The sequence below is a fragment of the Rhamphochromis longiceps genome, linkage group LG19 (genome assembly GCF_057381845.1).
Source record: "Rhamphochromis longiceps isolate RC_006_pf linkage group LG19, R_longiceps_female_GT1.1, whole genome shotgun sequence".
In the NCBI taxonomy this organism is placed as follows: Eukaryota; Metazoa; Chordata; class Actinopteri; order Cichliformes; family Cichlidae; genus Rhamphochromis; species Rhamphochromis longiceps.
Genome location: NC_140575.1, coordinates 16,536,733 through 16,553,906, shown reverse-complemented (window position 1 = coordinate 16,553,906; position 17,174 = coordinate 16,536,733). Strand labels below are relative to the sequence as shown.

Sequence of the window (17,174 nt, the reverse complement as noted above, 5' to 3'; positions counted from 1 at the left end):
CTCCAAAAAGAAAATTGCACAAACGTCATATTCTGTAATTGTCAAGAAATATATTTTGATATTGTTACGAATACACCACCTGATTGAACTACTTGTTAAAAATAAAAATACAAAAACTACAGACAGTTGACCCGGATATGAAAGCTCTCGTCTGCTTCCGGTGCAGAATCGTGCCATGTTTTGCTTCTGTTTTTACCTCAGTTTAGTTTCAGATTCGGTCTAGACCACTTTACCTCAATTATTTCCTGCCGTCATGTCCCGGGGGTCGAGTGCGGGGTTTGACCGGCACATCACCATCTTCTCCCCGGAGGGAAGGCTCTACCAAGTCGGTCAGTAATAAGAGAACCGAACAGAACCTTAACCTGCTCTGTCATCACTGCCTGCTAGCAGGCTAACAGCAGCTACTCACAAAGCTCAAGGCTGATTAAATATGTCACCACAGGGCAGTGTGGCAAGAAAATAGCTATTATGAAAATTAATTAAATGTATTGAGGCAGTTAATCCGACTTAACGGAGCAACTAATGAGTCATATCATTAAAGCAAAACATTTCAGTTAGCTGCAATTATAGACTAGTAAAAGCTAGCTAATAATGTATAAAGGGGACTAAATTAAACGTTAGTTCTAGCTTAAGGTCCATACGGCCGGCAGGACCACGCATGCGCATGTGTTTATATGAGTATTGTTTTTATTCTAACAGCATCTCTCTAAAATTCTTAAAGCAGGGGAGTCGAACATGCAGCATGCATTAATGTGCATTAGTCATTTTTGTTCTTTTGCAGATCCACATCTCACCCTGTCGCTAGCATCCTACTCTGTCACACCAGATCTCTGCATGTCTTCTGTCACTGCATCCATGAATCCTCTCTGAGGTCTTCCTCTTTTCCTCCTGCCTGCTAGCTCCATCTTCAGCATCCTTTGTCCAATGTATCCACTATCTCGCCTCTGTACATGTCCAAACCATCTTAGCATTGCCTCTCTGACTTTGTCGCCAAACCACAGTCTGAGCTGTCCCTCTGATGTACTCATTTTTAATCTTCTGGGATGAAAATATGAGCATCTCCAGCTCTGCCACCTCCAGCTTGGCCCATTTTTTCAGTGCCACGTCTCCAAATTCTACATCACAGACAGATAACAAAAAATTCAACAAATAACTGTAGTTTGGAAACTGAACTACAAGAACTTGAAAACAAAATTTCAAATTAATAGAAAGAAAAACACAAAATCATAATAACTCTAATAAATTATAAAGCGTTAATTTGTGTTTCTATTTAAAGGCTAAGTGAAACAAGGAAACTGTAAGCAAATGTAAAGAACTGAATAACATATAACAAATAGTTTCCTCATTCTCTTGTGTGAGTTATAATTGCTTTCAGTTTAATCATGAAGATATGGAAATATTTTGTCAAAAGAATCTGACATCGATGTGTTAGCACTGAAGAAAGAGAAGAAGCAAAATGAAAAAGAAAATAAGTAAAAGGTGCCTTTCTTTATCAGCACCTCAAAGAGTGATGTATTTGTGACACCAGGAAGTGAAATTTACAGGTCATTTAACAATCATCATCAATTTACTGATAAGAAGAACAAGTAGCTAGTTTGTTACTTTTTTAAAATGTTCAGTCATGAAGTTTGTGTATATTTCATTTTGCCTGCCTCTCTTCACTCTTCAGAGTATGCCTTTAAAGCGATAAACCAGGGCGGACTGACCTCTGTGGCCGTCAGAGGGAAGGACTGTGCTGTAGTCGTGACGCAGAAGAAAGTTCCTGTGAGTTTGCGTTTCTTTCACATTCGTGTGATCCGATTCCTAAAACGACATTTTGATTGGTGTATCGATGGTGGCCCGTGTGGCAAGTTCATCTGTTAGGGGCGCCTTTCTTTGTGTCTTCCTCAGGACAAGCTCCTGGACGCTGCGACAGTCACACACCTGTTCAAAATCACAGAGAACATAGGATGTGTTATGACCGGCATGACTGGTAAGCAGCAGGAAGCTTATTATCTACTCTTATTATGGGGGACAATGTTAAGCTTTTTTTCTCCAGTCTTCTTTGTTTCTTTTGTATAAAATAATAAGAAAATGGGCTGATTTGGCCCTGATGCAGCCTCCAGTGTATTAGCAGAGTTGTGATTTGGAGTTAAGGTAACAGATATACTCTATATTGCCAAAAGTATTCACTCACCCATTTGAAATCAAGGAATCCAGGTGTTCCAATCACTTCTATGACCACAGGTGTAAAAAATCTAGACATGCAGACTGCTTCTGCAAACATTTGTGAAAGAATGAATCGCTCTCAGGAGCTAGTCTTGGTAATATAGTGTAACTGAAGTTGCAATATACTCTCCTCATGATGTTGCAGCTGCACATTTTAGTTATCCTCTTCTTTCCTGCAGACTATTCAGAGTTACTGAGTTACAAATTATACTTCAAATAATGCAAACTTTTTCAGTGGCATGCAGCTAAGCTTGCAGAAGAACACAAGACATTTCCAGAAACTGCACATAAACACTTGCTTGAAATTTGAGACAGAGTGTATAAAAAAAATGTGTTTTTTCAGTCGACAATAAAGGTTGTAGAACAAGGAAGAGCAGATTTAAGTACAGGAAAAAGACAAGACAAACAGCGCTGTATGTGAGTAAACAGATGAGGGTCATGTGAAGCTTACATCTGTTTCTGTTTGTGGGTTTTATTTAAGAAGCGGCAGTGTTTTAATATGAAAACTCAGGTCTGTCATTAAAGTGCCAGATTTAGTCACACATACATATATTCATCAATAATCTGTGGCAGGTTTATGGTTTATATTAAAAAAAACATTTAAGATGAAACTGCACACAAGGACTGAACACTAATAGAATAATAACATAACAGTGGGTAAAAGTCGCATGATGAAATCACACACTAAAGTACAAATGAATGGAAAAAATAATGAGACTGATTATTCCTGGTAAGCAGTGTCTCATCTGACTTATGTTCCACAACAGATGCTTGTACTGGAAAAACTGCTGATATGTGCAATTAAAACTAAACCACAAAGGTTGTACTGCTTCTTCTCCTGCTCCAGCACATCCTGGAGATTCCCAGTCTCGGGGCTGATGAAACCTTTAAGAGCAACATATTAAGACAACAAGTTAATGTCAGCCTCTGCCTACATAAAGTTTGATTTCATCTAATCATGAATCGGCAGTGGCACAGCTGGATGTGCACCAACCCAGAAAAACAATCAACAACACTGTGATTGATCTGCTTGGTAGTAAACGTGCTGTGTAAACACAGAAAATTAGAAAAATTAAAGATACTTTATTGATCCCACAAGAACAGAAATTCAAATAGTGTAATAAAAACAGCACGGTTAGAAGTATGCAAGCCCATAATGAAGGCATTATTATGTTAGGTAGCACAAAATTTTATATACAACAGTTATCCATCCATCTTCTCCCACTTATCCAATTCACAGAGAGGGCCTGGAGCCTATCCTAGCGAGAAGTACATCCTGGTCAGGGCGCCAGTCTGTTACAAAGCTCACACAGAGTGACAACCATTCACACTCACATTCAAACCTAGGGGCAAATTAGAACTACCAGTTAACCTTATCCATGTAACTCCAAAGACTGGTAGATAGCCAACCTCTTGCCGCACACTAAACAATCTGAGCTTCCTCAGAAAGTAGAATCTGCTTATCCCCTTCTTGTACACAGCATCGCTGTTGGTCCTCCAGTGCAGTCTGTCACTCAAGTTTACACCAAAGTACCTGTAGCTGTCCACATGATGTTAAGTCAACCCACATCTCTTTTGTGTTGCTGACATTCAGGAGGAGGATTGACGTCTCTGGCTATAATATTATTAACTGTAATGCAATAATAGCAGTGTAGACATGGCATTTTCTCTTTTTCAAAGCTCTAGCAGTCCATGTAAGCACTCAGCCAGGAATATGCTCGAACACACAAGTGTAAGTGCCCACTATGGCGTAGCTCTGTGTTGATTCAACAAAGCTAAGCTGGAAAATAACTAACCTGTAACCTTAAACAGAGGTGGTAGAAGAACTCTTAATCAGAAGGTCCAGAAAGTCCCCACCATACAGTACTCCCTCGTTAGGTATAGATGTGATCCTGAGCTTATAGCCTTGTCTGTTTCCATTTACAGATTAAAGCTACAATAACTATTCCTAGTAAGCAATGTCTCATCTGACTCATCTCATGATCCACAACAAACCATAGTATTGGAAAAACAATGCTGATGTATACAATTAAACTAAGCTTCCTGTTAAGACACCTAGCTCTTAAAAAGGTTGGCAGAAAGCTACCTCTAAGAGCCTGCTACCACTTCCAATGAGACCAACTTACCATATCATACCAGCTGTTAATTTTTTAAAAAGTCAAAGCACTTAAATAATTCTGGCCTCCAGCCCAAGTTACAGCTTCATCTGACCAGACTGATCCTTGATGAGCCCTCAATTTTTACAGAGGGAGACCACATGAGCTGTAACTAAAAATGTTTATATTACACAACTAAACAGAACTGAAACACAAATGAACATAGTCGGATCTCCTGCAGGGAAATGCCTGACCCGAGGGCTGTATCACTTCAAAGTAATTCATTTATTAAAACAAGCCCGTGTCCCATTAGTGAGAGAGCAAATGTTTTAAATGGCAGTTTAAAGTGATGTGAGCTGCTGTGACATGATTTTCTTTCCCTTCCTTCTGTCCAGCTGATGGCAGGTCTCAGGTGCAGCGTGCACGGTACGAGGCGGCTAACTGGATGTACAAGTATGGCTACGAGGTGCCCGTGGACATGCTGTGCAAACGCATGGCCGACATCTCCCAGGTTTACACCCAGAACGCAGAGATGAGACCGCTAGGCTGCTGTACGTAATTTGTGTTAGTGTGTGTGTGTGTGTGTGTTTGCATTTTGATATCACTCCATGTATTAAAACTGAAATTGAAACTTTTTTCAGAGCATTTTCTTAATGTCTGCAAGCTTCAGTTTACACAGTATTTTGAAATCTGATGCAGAAAGTTGTTAAATTTCTCCTTTTTTTTGCGTGTCTAAAAATGTGGTGTGCAATGGGGCGATCGTGGCTCAAGAGTTGGGCGTTCGTCTTGTAATCGGAAGGTTGCCGGTTCGAGCCCCGGCTTGGACAGTCTCGGTCGTTGTGTCCTTGGGCAAGACACGTCACCCGTTGCCTACTGGTGGTGGTCAGAGGGCCCGGTGGCACCAGTGTCCGGCAGCCTCACCTCTGTCAGTGCGCCCCATGGTGGCTGTGGCTACAATGTAGCTTGCCATCACCAGTGTGTGAATGGGTGGATAATTGTGTATAGTGTAAAGCGCTTTGGGGTCCTTAGGACCAAGTAAAGCGCTATACAAATACAGACCATTTACCATTTTATATGACTTCTTTCTTTTCTTTTTTGTCCTCTCCTGTTTTCATTCCACCCTGCAGGTATGATAGTGATCGGGATTGATGAGGAATTGGGCCCACAGCTGTTCAAGTGCGATCCAGCCGGCTACTACTGCGGCTTCAAGGCCACGGCAGCCGGAGTGAAACAGACAGAGGCCACTAGTTTCCTGGAGAAGAAAGTGAAGAAGAAGCTGGACTGGACTTATGAGCAGACTATAGAGGTAAAATACACCAGAATACACAAAATAATTCCATATTCTTTTCTGTTGCACTGGAATTTTGTCCAAAAACGGCCCGGTAACGATGAAGGCTGCAGGGCGTTTCCGCCCTATGGAGCTTCGGGAATGTTGGGGATTTTACAGGATACTTTCTGGACAGCCGAGTAAGGGGAGTTAGGTGATTTTTATTGACGTATCAGGAAATGTGTGTGAATTTTATAGCTGTGACTATGTGGGGTAATTTCAGTGAATTGCTTGGTGTTTTCCAAGCCAGTTGACGTTAGGGAAGGTTGTTGATTTTTGGAAAAAAAATTCAAACAAGCCCTGTTGGAATTAGAAATCAGTCTCTGAATGGTTTCCTGTGGTCTCTGAATCAAAAAGATACTGACTTATTGAAACCCTCTTTAATATGGTAAAGTATTTATATCAGAGGTGGGTACATGAGAAACTGGGACTGTTGTCTTCCATTAGCTGAACTCAGTTGCCCACCCCTCGTATGTATGTATGTATAATAAATGCATATATAATAACTTTTTTCTTTTACTTTAATTTTCTGTATCATGTTTAAATACGAAGTTCTCCCCTTTGTCTCCAAACAGGCGGCTATCTCATGCCTGTCTACTGTTCTGTCCATCGACTTCAAGCCCTCAGAGCTAGAGATCGGAGTCATCACGGCACAAGAGCCCAAATTCAAGTGAGTGTTTTTCTGAAATAAAGCTTCTCGATAGCTTTGAGTAAGAACGTGATCTTGAGTCAGCCACTGCATCAAATTAGTTTTGCAGAACGAAGCGGGCCGTTGCTGATTAAAAAGTTGAAAGCGTTAAAACGCCGGTAATGTGTCGGCTGTGTTGGGTTATTGCTAAATAATTTGAGAAAAAAAGGCCGGTGTTGTAATGGAAATTCCCTAAAACTAAAAACAGCTAGAGGTTGAGATCAAAGCAAGGACTTACATGTGGAGCTTGTTCTCGATATATCCATATGTGTGTTGGCAGAATGAAAAAGTATGACCGTATAACTGTGCGTTTGTGTTCCAGGATTCTGTCAGAGGCCGAGATCGATGCTCACCTGATGACTTTGTCTGAGCGGGAGTGAAGCGGTTTTATAAGAACGGATGATAAACAGTAAAAAGCATCAACACACAAAATGTCTCAGCTGGAAGGAAGATGAAGGAGGAGCTGGTATCATCTTCTTCAAAAAGAGATGAACAGTAACAGATAACCCCACCCCCACCCCTCCATGCTATCTGGTCACAAACAGGACATGATATTATCCATGTACCCAAACCCCTGCCCCCTCCTGTGTTTTCCTTCTGCAGCCAGCTGCTAAATGTCTCAGATCGTGGACGGGACATTCAGATCAGTCCCTGACGTGACACATAAAGTGTGACGTGGCAGCTGATGTGACAGACGGCCGCAGCGCAGCAGCTCAGCCTGAATGACTTCATGACATGTGTGACATGAGCAGATTGGAAGGTGGAGGTGTGGTAACACTACAACTTACAGCACAATACCTCTTAAATGTGGACTCAGTGGTCCTGTAGCTTCACTGTGCTCGGCAGTGCTTCCTGACCATCTTTTCTCAGGGCTACCACTTACATATGTGTCTCTCTTCTTCAGTGTTTAAGCTTTCCCCTCTGCACTGTCTTCAGTTTCAGGATGAAATTCATGCTCTGTACTCGATGATAACCCAGGGAACAGCTGTGGGAATTCTCCTACAGCAGCAGGTCATTGTCACACCCCGGTTTAAATCTGCTCAGGTCACTAGAAAGCTGGTGTTTTGATCTACCTGCCCTTCTGCTGCAGCTGCTGTACATTTCCACACTTCTATTAAACACACTTTTTATTTAACACAGGTGTTTGATTCTCTGCGCACATTCATTCCTGTCTGACGGCTCTTAGCTCTCTCGAAATTACTCGACAGAGTGTACAAGTGAGAATGCAAATGTCTGAACAGTCAGCTTCCACAGTAAACGATCTTTACTATGCCTGCTTCCTGATACAAAGCGAGTATCATGTACCCATGAAGGTATAGCACAGTTTGTTTACACCCAGTGAGAACTGCACCTAATGCAAACGATTATTGTGCTGCATTCTGCTTTGCATTAATTTGATCGTTTCGCCTAACAACACATCTTCTTTGAAAATGTATTGAATCCACTATTTTCTGATGTCTGGGAGAAATTATTTTAAATAATCACGATCTCTGTGTTTAACAAGATAATTGGGATTGGGATTTTTGCCCCAATTGAGCCGACTTTTGCTGTTTATTTCCAGTACTGGAAACGCTCCTGCCGCGGTCAGTCGCTTTGCACATATCGCGACCTATGTGCCCACTCAGCAGCGCCATTAGACCGAGTACCCTCACGCTTACAATGCCCACTGCTGTCTGTGTGTTAAGTCTCATGATCAACCTTTTGTGGGTACAAAGTAAACAAGCACTGAGGCACCGTTTACTCTGGTTAGGCCGAAAATGGAGCAAAGTTCAGGCAAAAGAACATGTGAGATGATCCATTGTCGTTAATGGTCTGGATACTGGCTTTTAAAAAGTGCAAAGCCTAAGCTTGATGTCCACACTGAAACCTTTCTTTCTCTTTACTTTTCTGAAGCGTTCAAGCATCTGTAAGGTGTAGTATGCAACGTGAAAAACACAATATTATACTTTGTGCTCCATGCCAATTATTTAAAAGCTATGGTTAGTGTTTTAAACATAAATCTGCTGATATTTTATGCCGTATGATTACAGATGAGGCCACCCAGCAGAATACCAGTCCATAAAATCAACATTACTACTTTTACTCGAAGTGTACATGGTGAGTAATAATACTCACCATGCATTTTACCTTTGATTGTAGCTATTGATTCATTAATATGCCTATCACTTTAATATTGATTTTAAAGCATTGTCTGCTGTTGAGTAGATGTACAGTACATTAAAACTGTACTGGTCCAGTTCATTCTCCCTGTTAAGTGATAACACATCTACCCTGTTTCTGTTTCCAGATTTATCCTGCGCTCAATGAGGCTTTTGTCTTTTTAAGAACAGCTCATTCAGTCGTTTTGATGCTAAATTGTTTGTCCTGTTGAGTAAGAATGTGACTTATAGCCTAAATACCCTTTTTTTTTTTAAATTAATATCTCTTAGCAGAAGACTTATTCAGTAGAAAACAATTAAACTCTTGTGCAGCATCATTCTTCACGTAATGCTTGTGTATTAAGGTGCAGGGCTGCCCTCTGACGCAGTATTCTGATACGTTGCAGGCTCCGTGGCCATCTCCTTTAATTAAAGTCCTGGGTTGCCTTGTGGACCAAGGTTTACTATAAACAGTCTATAAACATGAACTTTAGTTCATTTTTTCTTTTGCGTAAGGGAGGGGAAAATATTTCATGTCTGCTAAAGTATTAAAATGTAAGGTTTAAACACAATTCTGCAGTAATTTAATGACAGTGGATATTTATTTTACACGCAGCTCCCTTCCTTCCCAACTTCTGTCACTTGACTTCAGCATCCTGTTGTTCCTGTTCTTCGGAAGGTGAATGACAAGCAGGAATGTCGCCAATAGCTGAATTGTTCCGTTCCTGGGAATTTCCTGTCCCTTCCCTCTTAGCCACACCCTCCAGAAAAACTTCCTGATTTAAATGACAGGGCAATTGACCTCATTACACACACAGAAAAATTCCCGAAGCCTCTTGTCTATACAAACACACACATCTAAAAGGAGGAATTCGCAGCTCAATTGACTACCAGTTCCTCATTCAGTGGAAAGGAGTTATCAGCGCTTTCCTGTATTATATGAAAATCAGAAAGGGAAAAAAGAAGTGTCCGGTCAGGAGTGAAGTTGAGCTGTCATGCTTTGATGGGAGCGTTTATACGAGCAGACTCAGTGACGGCAGCAGGAGGCCACGTGGTTACATTCATTTCCCGTGTAATTGCAGATTTTTATTGCCGTCAGGCTCTGCCGATTACGATTACACGCCATATACGACTACTTCTGATGTCTCGTGTAAAAATATTCCCATCCCAACAAATAACACGGTCACACAGGAGGCTTTCACTGTTAAATATGAGTGTTTTAATTTAATGGAGTGTGCTGAACCCATTTGCTGTCTCACATATACAACCTGCTCAACTGTACACATTCACAGCTTCCATAAAAAATACATCTTTGTATACACAGCATTTACACTATCATACAGCAGAGCTGCTGGAGGAGCATCTTCACGTATGTATGGACGTCCACAGAATACAAGCGATCGCCGGCAGTCTGTTTAATTCTTCCTGCTCAGCTGCCTGGAAGCGGTCACGTCACCTCGCTGCATCGCCCGACCCCATCGTTGTCATCCACGTCACAGCAGAAGTAAGGAACGTGCCGTGCCCCCCCATCCGTCCATCCTTCACCGTCACAGCCTCTGGTCTCTGTAACTTCCCCCGCCCTCTCGCTTCCTGCTAATGTCCATTCCACTGAATGTCATCGTAATTCACCTGCAGACACATGGGAGGAAATAGAAATGGTCACACACCAACTAGTGACACACTTCATTTGTGCCAGACCGGCTGTACGATTTTGAAACGTACCTCATCGTCAGAGTTCATGTGCTCCTCTTCGTCACTGTCGTCTGACTCGCTGTCTGGCAGCTCCCTCAGGTCAGGATGGGTCACAGAGTACAGCTCTTTGTTGATTTCCCAGTTATCCAAACCAATGGTGAGGTGATAGGGGCTGTGGCCCCCAAAGCTCAGGAGGTTTGGGTTCGCTCCTTTTTTCAGCAGCAGTTTGACCAAGAGGAGATTCTGCTGGTCCACAGCCAGGTGGAGCGCGCTGCGACCGTTATGCTGCTCCTGTAAAACAGCAAGGAGGCAAAGGCATTAGTATTAACAAAGAGACTAACAAAGATTAACAAAGAATTCTTTTATTTTTTCCATACAGAAGAGGTGAAAGTTACCTTTGCATCAATGTCAGCTCCCAGATCTACCAGTCTCTCCACCAGTGAGAGGAAACCCTGCACTGAAGCCAGGTGGAGGCAGTTTTGACCTGCACAACACAGAAAAGGAAAAGAAAAATTAAAAGTTGATTCCAGAGCGAGACTGCAACAGGAAATACAAAGATGTATTTCCATATTCTTTTGTTATTCTTAGTAATTAGCAAAAACTGCTGGGTGTGGGTTGTGAAACACATGCATTCATATCAATGTTCTTTTTTGGATTTGATTTACTGTCTTTTTTAACCCCCCAAAAATACTGAGTGTGCATGGCAGTGCTTAACGGAAAAATGTTTACACAAAAGTCTTAAAGAGAGGTGTCCACCTTTTTTATTTAGACATTAACTACTGCATAATAGGTTGGGTTAAGCTCCTCTTGGTCACTTAACTGCAGTCTTCGGGGCTAACTAACAGCAAGTGGACCCAAAAACTAAAATGTTAACGTGTCTCAGGCGAGGAAAGCATCACTTACCGTTATAGTTGCAGGCAGCCATCGCCGTGTGTAGGTGCTCTGGTCGGCTTTTCTGTGTGATGACGCTGAAGCAGTGCAGGTTACCGTGGCGACAGGCAATGTGGAGAGGCGTGTCTCCATTGTTGTCCACCAGCGTGGGGTCACAGCCGGACACCAGGAGGTTGAGACACACCTCCGGCTGTTTTGTTATTACCGCCAGGTGGAGAGGAGTCTGGAGAGGGACAGGTATTTTAGTAATGTCATGATGGCGGATGCAGGTGGGGTGTTAAGAGCTGTGTTGTGCATACCTGTCTCAGGTCATTCTGTCTGTTGAGGAAGTCTGTGTTTTTAGACTGGTCGATCATGGTTTTGATGAATTCTTTGGCCTCATGGATGATTGCCAAGTGGAGCAGCCTGCAGAAACATAAAAATAAAACAATTTAAGTAACAAACCAAAGATAAAAGCAAATTTTACACAACTTCGTGCCTTTTCGTCTACATCAGATACAGTTACAAAAAAGTATTAACTATGAAGAAAACACTCAATTATTTTCATAAATATTTGTAATAATAAATTTACAAGGAAAAAAACTTATTTTACACCTAAATAGAGTAACTTCCTGTGATTACAGTAAAATTGTGTAACTGTAAAACTTCAGAAGTGTCCCTTTGTTCTCTAACTTGGCTTTTATGCTTTTGTTTGAATTGGTGTAAAATACTATAGTGCTGCATAGAGAGTTACATTTGTTACACAAAAAAGAAAATGCACTCACTCAACAAGAATGGCCAATAGAAACATGTCTTACATAGGGGTGTCATAGTAACTGTTTATCAACGGTAATCCAGGGTTTTTCCAGATTCTTGTGAGGGTGACTTTGCTTACATGTAATCTCTCTTATCTTAACAAGTCTGCATTGTCCAGATCTTTCTGGTTTACTGATAAACAAAGATGGACTTTTATTACAAATTTTTTCTTTTTCTTTTGGGGAATGCCATTTTTGGTGGGTACCAATTGCTTTTTTGTGTCTGCTTTTACTTTCAATAATATGTTTGCAGGAAAATAATTAGAATGTTTAAAATGTATTTTGCCTTTCAGAAAACTTAATTTGAATTATTATATATTATGTGTCAGTGCTATACTTTTCTTTGAATTTGTGCAACAAACATAAGTAAACAAAGGTTAAGCATCTACACTTGCATCACTTTTTTTAAAAAAAAAATACAAACCTATTCCATTTGCCTGTATAATTTTGGCATAAAAGTACTTCCATATATTTCCGGTACTCTGCTTTGATTATTTAACTTATCTCTGGCCCAGTGTTAATGCGCGAGCAGTAAGCCCATTTAAAACACTAGGAACTATATTCATCTGCGGAGGAACTTTGTTAAAATAAAAGTTGGGTTTCGGGGACTGCTTTGTTATTCCCCTTGAAATAAATGTCAATAATAACTCGTACGCGCCTCTTCGAGAATCGGGTTTCGCCCCCAGTGTCCGCTCACTGCATTTAAGGTACTTTTTTCACATTTTTCTTTTCATCCTCTTTCACTTCTCGGGAACGCGCGTCGCTTGGATTCCTTGGTGACGCGCCCGGGACTTTCCCAATCTGACCCGCGGCCATAATAGATTCCCTCCTGATAATAGCCTTTTGTTTACGTCCAGCAGCGCCGTGTCTGACCACAGGTTGACCCGTTCTTAATAAAACCGGACACTCGTTCGGTACCCCTAAAATCCTGGCTACTTAAAAATTAATCCCCCACTCGGGTTAAGGTAGGCCTCACTTGGAGCAGAACTACATTCCCCACAGGAAAGGCATCAAATTACCTCCAAGACCCGAGCTGGGCCTTCTCCTAGCCTCACTGTTGCACCCCCCCGAAAATAACTGGTAAACATCCGAGCTCGGTAACCTTATTCCGGGTCAAACTTACGTGTCTCCGTCTTCTGTGATCTGTGTCTGCCACTCGTACAGCTCTCGGGTTGCAGCGGGGAGCTGCTTGTGCTCCGGCGCCTCGCATTCCAGCTGGAGCCGGCGGATCTCGGCGGCCACAGCCTGGTACTCCTCCTCCTTCAGGGAATCCAAACCGCTGTCGAGCCGATCCTCCGTGGCCTGAGCCGTTTTCCCTTCTTTTGAGTCCCGACTGTAATCCATTTGGTTTAATATACTGGTCCTGTGAAGATCCATGTTAGTCCGAGGTGCGTTCAGTTGTGTTTTCCGACAGCGCTGCACTGCAGTAAATGCCCTCTGCTCTGTGGCTGCAGCGGGGCGGAGCTAACAGCTAGGTGGGGGATTTCCAGAAAACTGTCACTTAGAATAACACAGCACACAGATTGCTGGCTCCAACAGGGGATTTCTGTTGAGACACATATAAAATACACTAGTCAGTTTGTCACAGGGAGAGCGAAAATACTTCTGCAGGCTGCATGTTGTGCGCATAAATCATACAGCCTTCAGGGCATTTCACATTCCTATAGACTTATTAATTATGTGAGTAATTGGATTTGGATGCATGCAACATAAAGTCATTTCTTGGTCATGCAAATTGATTAAATCAAAGGTTTTGCACCTCACCAGTGAAACTGCCCAACACCACACATCTTTAGATGTAATTCTTCAAGAAAGGGAAATTTTAGTTGGGCATTTGGTGTTATGAAAATAATGACGATAATAAAAAAAATTAACATGGAGCTCGGGGAGGTGAAGAATATTCAGAGGAAAATCTCAGAAATTCCCAGATTAAAGCAGTTAATTTTCAAGCAAAAGTACTTGTGTATTTTCTGAGATTTAAGTGGTAAACTGAGAAAAATACAAATGCACGTTAACCCCCACCCCAAATTTTCTAGGTTTAGAGTGGCACATTTAAGGGGAAAAATTAGAATATTCTGTTTGATTTAGGAGTAAAAACCTGGACATTTTCTGGGATTTAAAGTGGTAAATGTGAGACCACTACACACACACACACACACACACACACACACACACACACACACACACACACACACACACACACACACACACACACACACACACACACACACACACACACACATATATATATATATATTTGTTAAGAATCCACATGGCTTAAGTTTCCAGTCAGGCTTATTATGACTGCAGTTGGTAAACTCATCAAATTATACTGCAGTCTGACTGAGCAATAAGGAAATGCCAGTGATTTTCGCTCTGAATTACCATCGTACAGTCAGAAACAAGGACTTTGAAGAAGCCCGTTTGTGATTGGGGCCAACAGATTTGACTTCTGTGCATCAGTTTTTGTTGCAAATCCACTGTGTAACGAGAATCATTTTATTCCAGGTTCTTCTTGTATATTTATGTTTTTAATCCTGGATTATTTTTAAGGTTTTTCTCCCTCTTTAAAAAAGCCCCTAATGCACCATCTTGAATGTGTCCCAGATGTTAGAAGCACAGTTTTAAAAGTTTAATATCTTATAGTTGAGTTCAGATCAATGTGTGTTTTTCTCTTGATGCACGCATGCAAACGCCTTCAAGTGCACCTTCATTAGCATGCTTCTGCTAAACCGCTCGACAGAAGCTGCAGACCTGAAGGAGGGAGCGAGGGAGGGGGGCTGCAGCAGACAGTGGTGGTACAGGAGTTTCCTTCAAAACTTTTGAGTGTGACCGCCCTGTGATTTCACTTCATTTATCATATGGTAACATAGTGTGATGAGCACAAACCAGCACGCATGCTAGCGGAGTTTCCCCAACATCCTCCAATCCTGACCACATGATCAAGTGTTGTTCTTACAGTATACTTTATTCCAAAGTAACACTGACATTTTTAAGGATACTTCTACTTGTTGTGTAATCCTAATTTTAACGCATACATAGAAAAAAAAACAAGTTTCCTGCAAGCATCGAGGTCAGAGATTACAAGCTTGCGCTAATAACTCTACTTAACATCCTGTTAAGTATTTTTAAACTGAGTGATGTGTCTGCAGATGATTTTTTTTAAGGCGAATCAAACTTCCACAGACTGCCTCTGTGCCTTCAGTAACTAAGAATGAAATCCCTCCCTCCATTCTCCTGCAGATAAACTGGAAGGACTCCAAGTTCTGGATAAACCCGCGAGACTCAACGAGGCTTCGACCTCTCCCTTTAAAAACAGACGACAGGCTGAACGTGATGTTCTGGAGGCCTCGGGGAAACTCCAGGCTTGTTTTACCTCCTATTGTTCGGTCTATGTGACCAGTTAGACGGGGAACCTCGTGGTCTTTGCTCTCTGTGCAAAAACTGTCACATTAGCAGCTGTTGTTATGCAGCATTGTTTGCAGTGCATCACGTTGTGCATACATATTTTGGTACGTTTTACAAGTGATCTACAGTGCATGTATGTTTTAATGTTCTGATGCGAGAATGGAAAAATTACAGAAACCACAAACAACGAAAGCCGCAGGCACACCCACAGTTGACTGCATGTACATGCTTTTTATGTAGACCACGGCTATTTTAGTTACCTAGAACTTAAATAGATACTAGGCATGAAAAACATCTTTATCAACTTAAATTATAAAGGTTTAAAGGGAGCATTTTCAAAACTAAACTAAATTAGAAATGTGCAGGAACGGTCTTTTGTTTTATTCCTGCATGATGGGGCTTTAATGCATGTTTTTACTGAGAGTGTGAAGGAAACTCAAGGCTTCTGCCAATCCAGTGTGGACTTATTCTAATCTGTATACAGTTTTGGCCAAGATGCACGCCTTACCCGAATGAGTAAGAGGAGTAGACTGGCTGTGTGCCTCGCTTCAAACTAATACTTAGTTGACCTTGTTACATTTGGCCTCTGACAAATACTCCCACATAATAACAATACAAGAGAAGTCAAAGCCAAAGCTGAAACTAAACTGAAAGCAGTGAGTGAGCCCACTCTGGTGTGCACTGTCCATCGCAATCAGCTTTGAATGCTAGTGATAAAAAGTCCCCAGTTTGAACCATAATAAAGCAGATAAATGCAGGAAAGAAATGCACTATAGTTGACACAAAATAACACGACAAAACAAAGCTGTTTTTCACATGTGTGCATGTGTCAGATCACACCTTTTATCGATTTTTACATTTACAAATTTACAGTTTCTGTCACATCCCGGTGTATCAACAGTGACGGGAAGCTCTGGGCTGCTTTGTGTTCTTTAAATCCTGATATGCGTAGCTATGATTAGAATGAGTGCAACTTACTCACTTTGACTGGAAATCAGTCAGATTAAACCAGTGCGGCTCTGCTGACTGGAAGCTGTGTTATGTGACACTTTGAGACAAGCAACATTTAAAACAGTACAAAAAAATTCCGAAATGTTTTTAGACATTTAATTAGCCGCCTGAGATGCGGAAGAAGTACATGGAAATGATATTCCTGGATTTCTCCGTGCAGTCTGTGTGTTTTTTCAGGCTTTTCTAATTTCAGCAGGAGTTATCAGCATTCGCCCAGATCACCTCCTTAAGGCTAAAATGTACTTTTTAGTGGGAAACCTGGGGGAAGAAAGGTGGCGTCATGTTGTCAAAGCTCTGATAAGCTCTGTTTTTATTTCATTAATGGCTTTGTAAGAGAGGGATGCACCTTACCACAGACCTCCCTCACTATAAAATGGATAAATGGATCATGATACCTCACGGAGACAGAGTTACTGAGGCCCGACCCTGGTGCCAGGTTTTGTGAGTGAGCGCCTGGTACTTCCTCCTGAAACAGCCACGGGGGCCTTTAAGGGTCCAGTGCTCATGGGGGTTTGATGATCACCCAAACTAACTGTTGCCAAGTTGTCGTTCCAGCCTGATTTAACAGACCTGTGTGCAACATTTTTAACATAACCATCATAGTAAATGGTAAACTACACTTTAGTAAATAGTAATTTACTGTAGGTGTTGTTAAAAGGCCATTGTGGTCAAACATTTGCATCCACTTATCATGGGCATGAATTTTATGGTCATTTTGAGCTTTTAATGATTTCTTTTACCAGTTCTTTTTCGAGGGTGGAAAGGTCAGTACGCCTTAGCAAGTTGCACTGCCATGAGACACTTTTGATAGCTATCAACAAGCTTTTTGTATAAGTCTGGCTTATTTGACCGCTCTTCTTGGCAGGATTGGTAGAGTTTATTGAATCATGGCATGGACCTGGCTTTTAAACATAGTTCACA

General features: G+C 41.6%; 2 protein-coding genes across 2 annotated transcripts; one reads left to right on the top strand and one right to left on the bottom strand.

Annotated features, from left to right (window-relative positions):
* Positions 1 to 141: 141 nt before the first annotated feature.
* psma6a (proteasome 20S subunit alpha 6a) lies at positions 142 to 6,868 on the top strand. The gene is made up of 7 exons (XM_085390526.1): positions 142 to 329; positions 1,670 to 1,764; positions 1,891 to 1,972; positions 4,700 to 4,855; positions 5,432 to 5,610; positions 6,207 to 6,301; positions 6,642 to 6,868. The coding sequence occupies exons 1-7, from the start codon at positions 254 to 256 to the stop codon at positions 6,697 to 6,699; spliced, it is 741 nt and encodes a 246-aa protein (XP_085246652.1). The 5' UTR covers positions 142 to 253; the 3' UTR covers positions 6,700 to 6,868.
* A 2,785-nt stretch (positions 6,869 to 9,653) lies between these two features.
* On the bottom strand, positions 9,654 to 13,292 carry nfkbiab (nuclear factor of kappa light polypeptide gene enhancer in B-cells inhibitor, alpha b). The gene is made up of 6 exons (XM_085390525.1): positions 12,958 to 13,292; positions 11,340 to 11,445; positions 11,053 to 11,263; positions 10,545 to 10,633; positions 10,180 to 10,440; positions 9,654 to 10,086 (listed from the first exon to the last, which is right to left on the bottom strand). The coding sequence occupies exons 1-6, from the start codon at positions 13,209 to 13,211 to the stop codon at positions 10,051 to 10,053; spliced, it is 957 nt and encodes a 318-aa protein (XP_085246651.1). The 5' UTR covers positions 13,212 to 13,292; the 3' UTR covers positions 9,654 to 10,050.
* Between the last annotated feature and the right edge of the window lie 3,882 nt (positions 13,293 to 17,174).

Bases quoted from the DNA above. Each gene is read 5' to 3' on its own strand.
- psma6a (XM_085390526.1), top strand. From the start codon at position 254: ATGTCCCGGGGGTCGAGTGCGGGGTTTGACCGGCACATCACCATCTTC. The intron at 1,973-4,699 runs GTAAGCAGCAGG...CCTTCTGTCCAG, and splicing joins TGTTATGACCGGCATGACTG to CTGATGGCAGGTCTCAGGTG. The intron at 5,611-6,206 runs GTAAAATACACC...GTCTCCAAACAG, and splicing joins CTTATGAGCAGACTATAGAG to GCGGCTATCTCATGCCTGTC.
- nfkbiab (XM_085390525.1), bottom strand. From the start codon at position 13,211: ATGGATCTTCACAGGACCAGTATATTAAACCAAATGGATTACAGTCGG. The intron at 11,264-11,339 runs GTATGCACAACA...GTCCCTCTCCAG, and splicing joins GACAGAATGACCTGAGACAG to ACTCCTCTCCACCTGGCGGT. The intron at 10,441-10,544 runs GTAACTTTCACC...GCTGTTTTACAG, and splicing joins GAGCTGACATTGATGCAAAG to GAGCAGCATAACGGTCGCAG.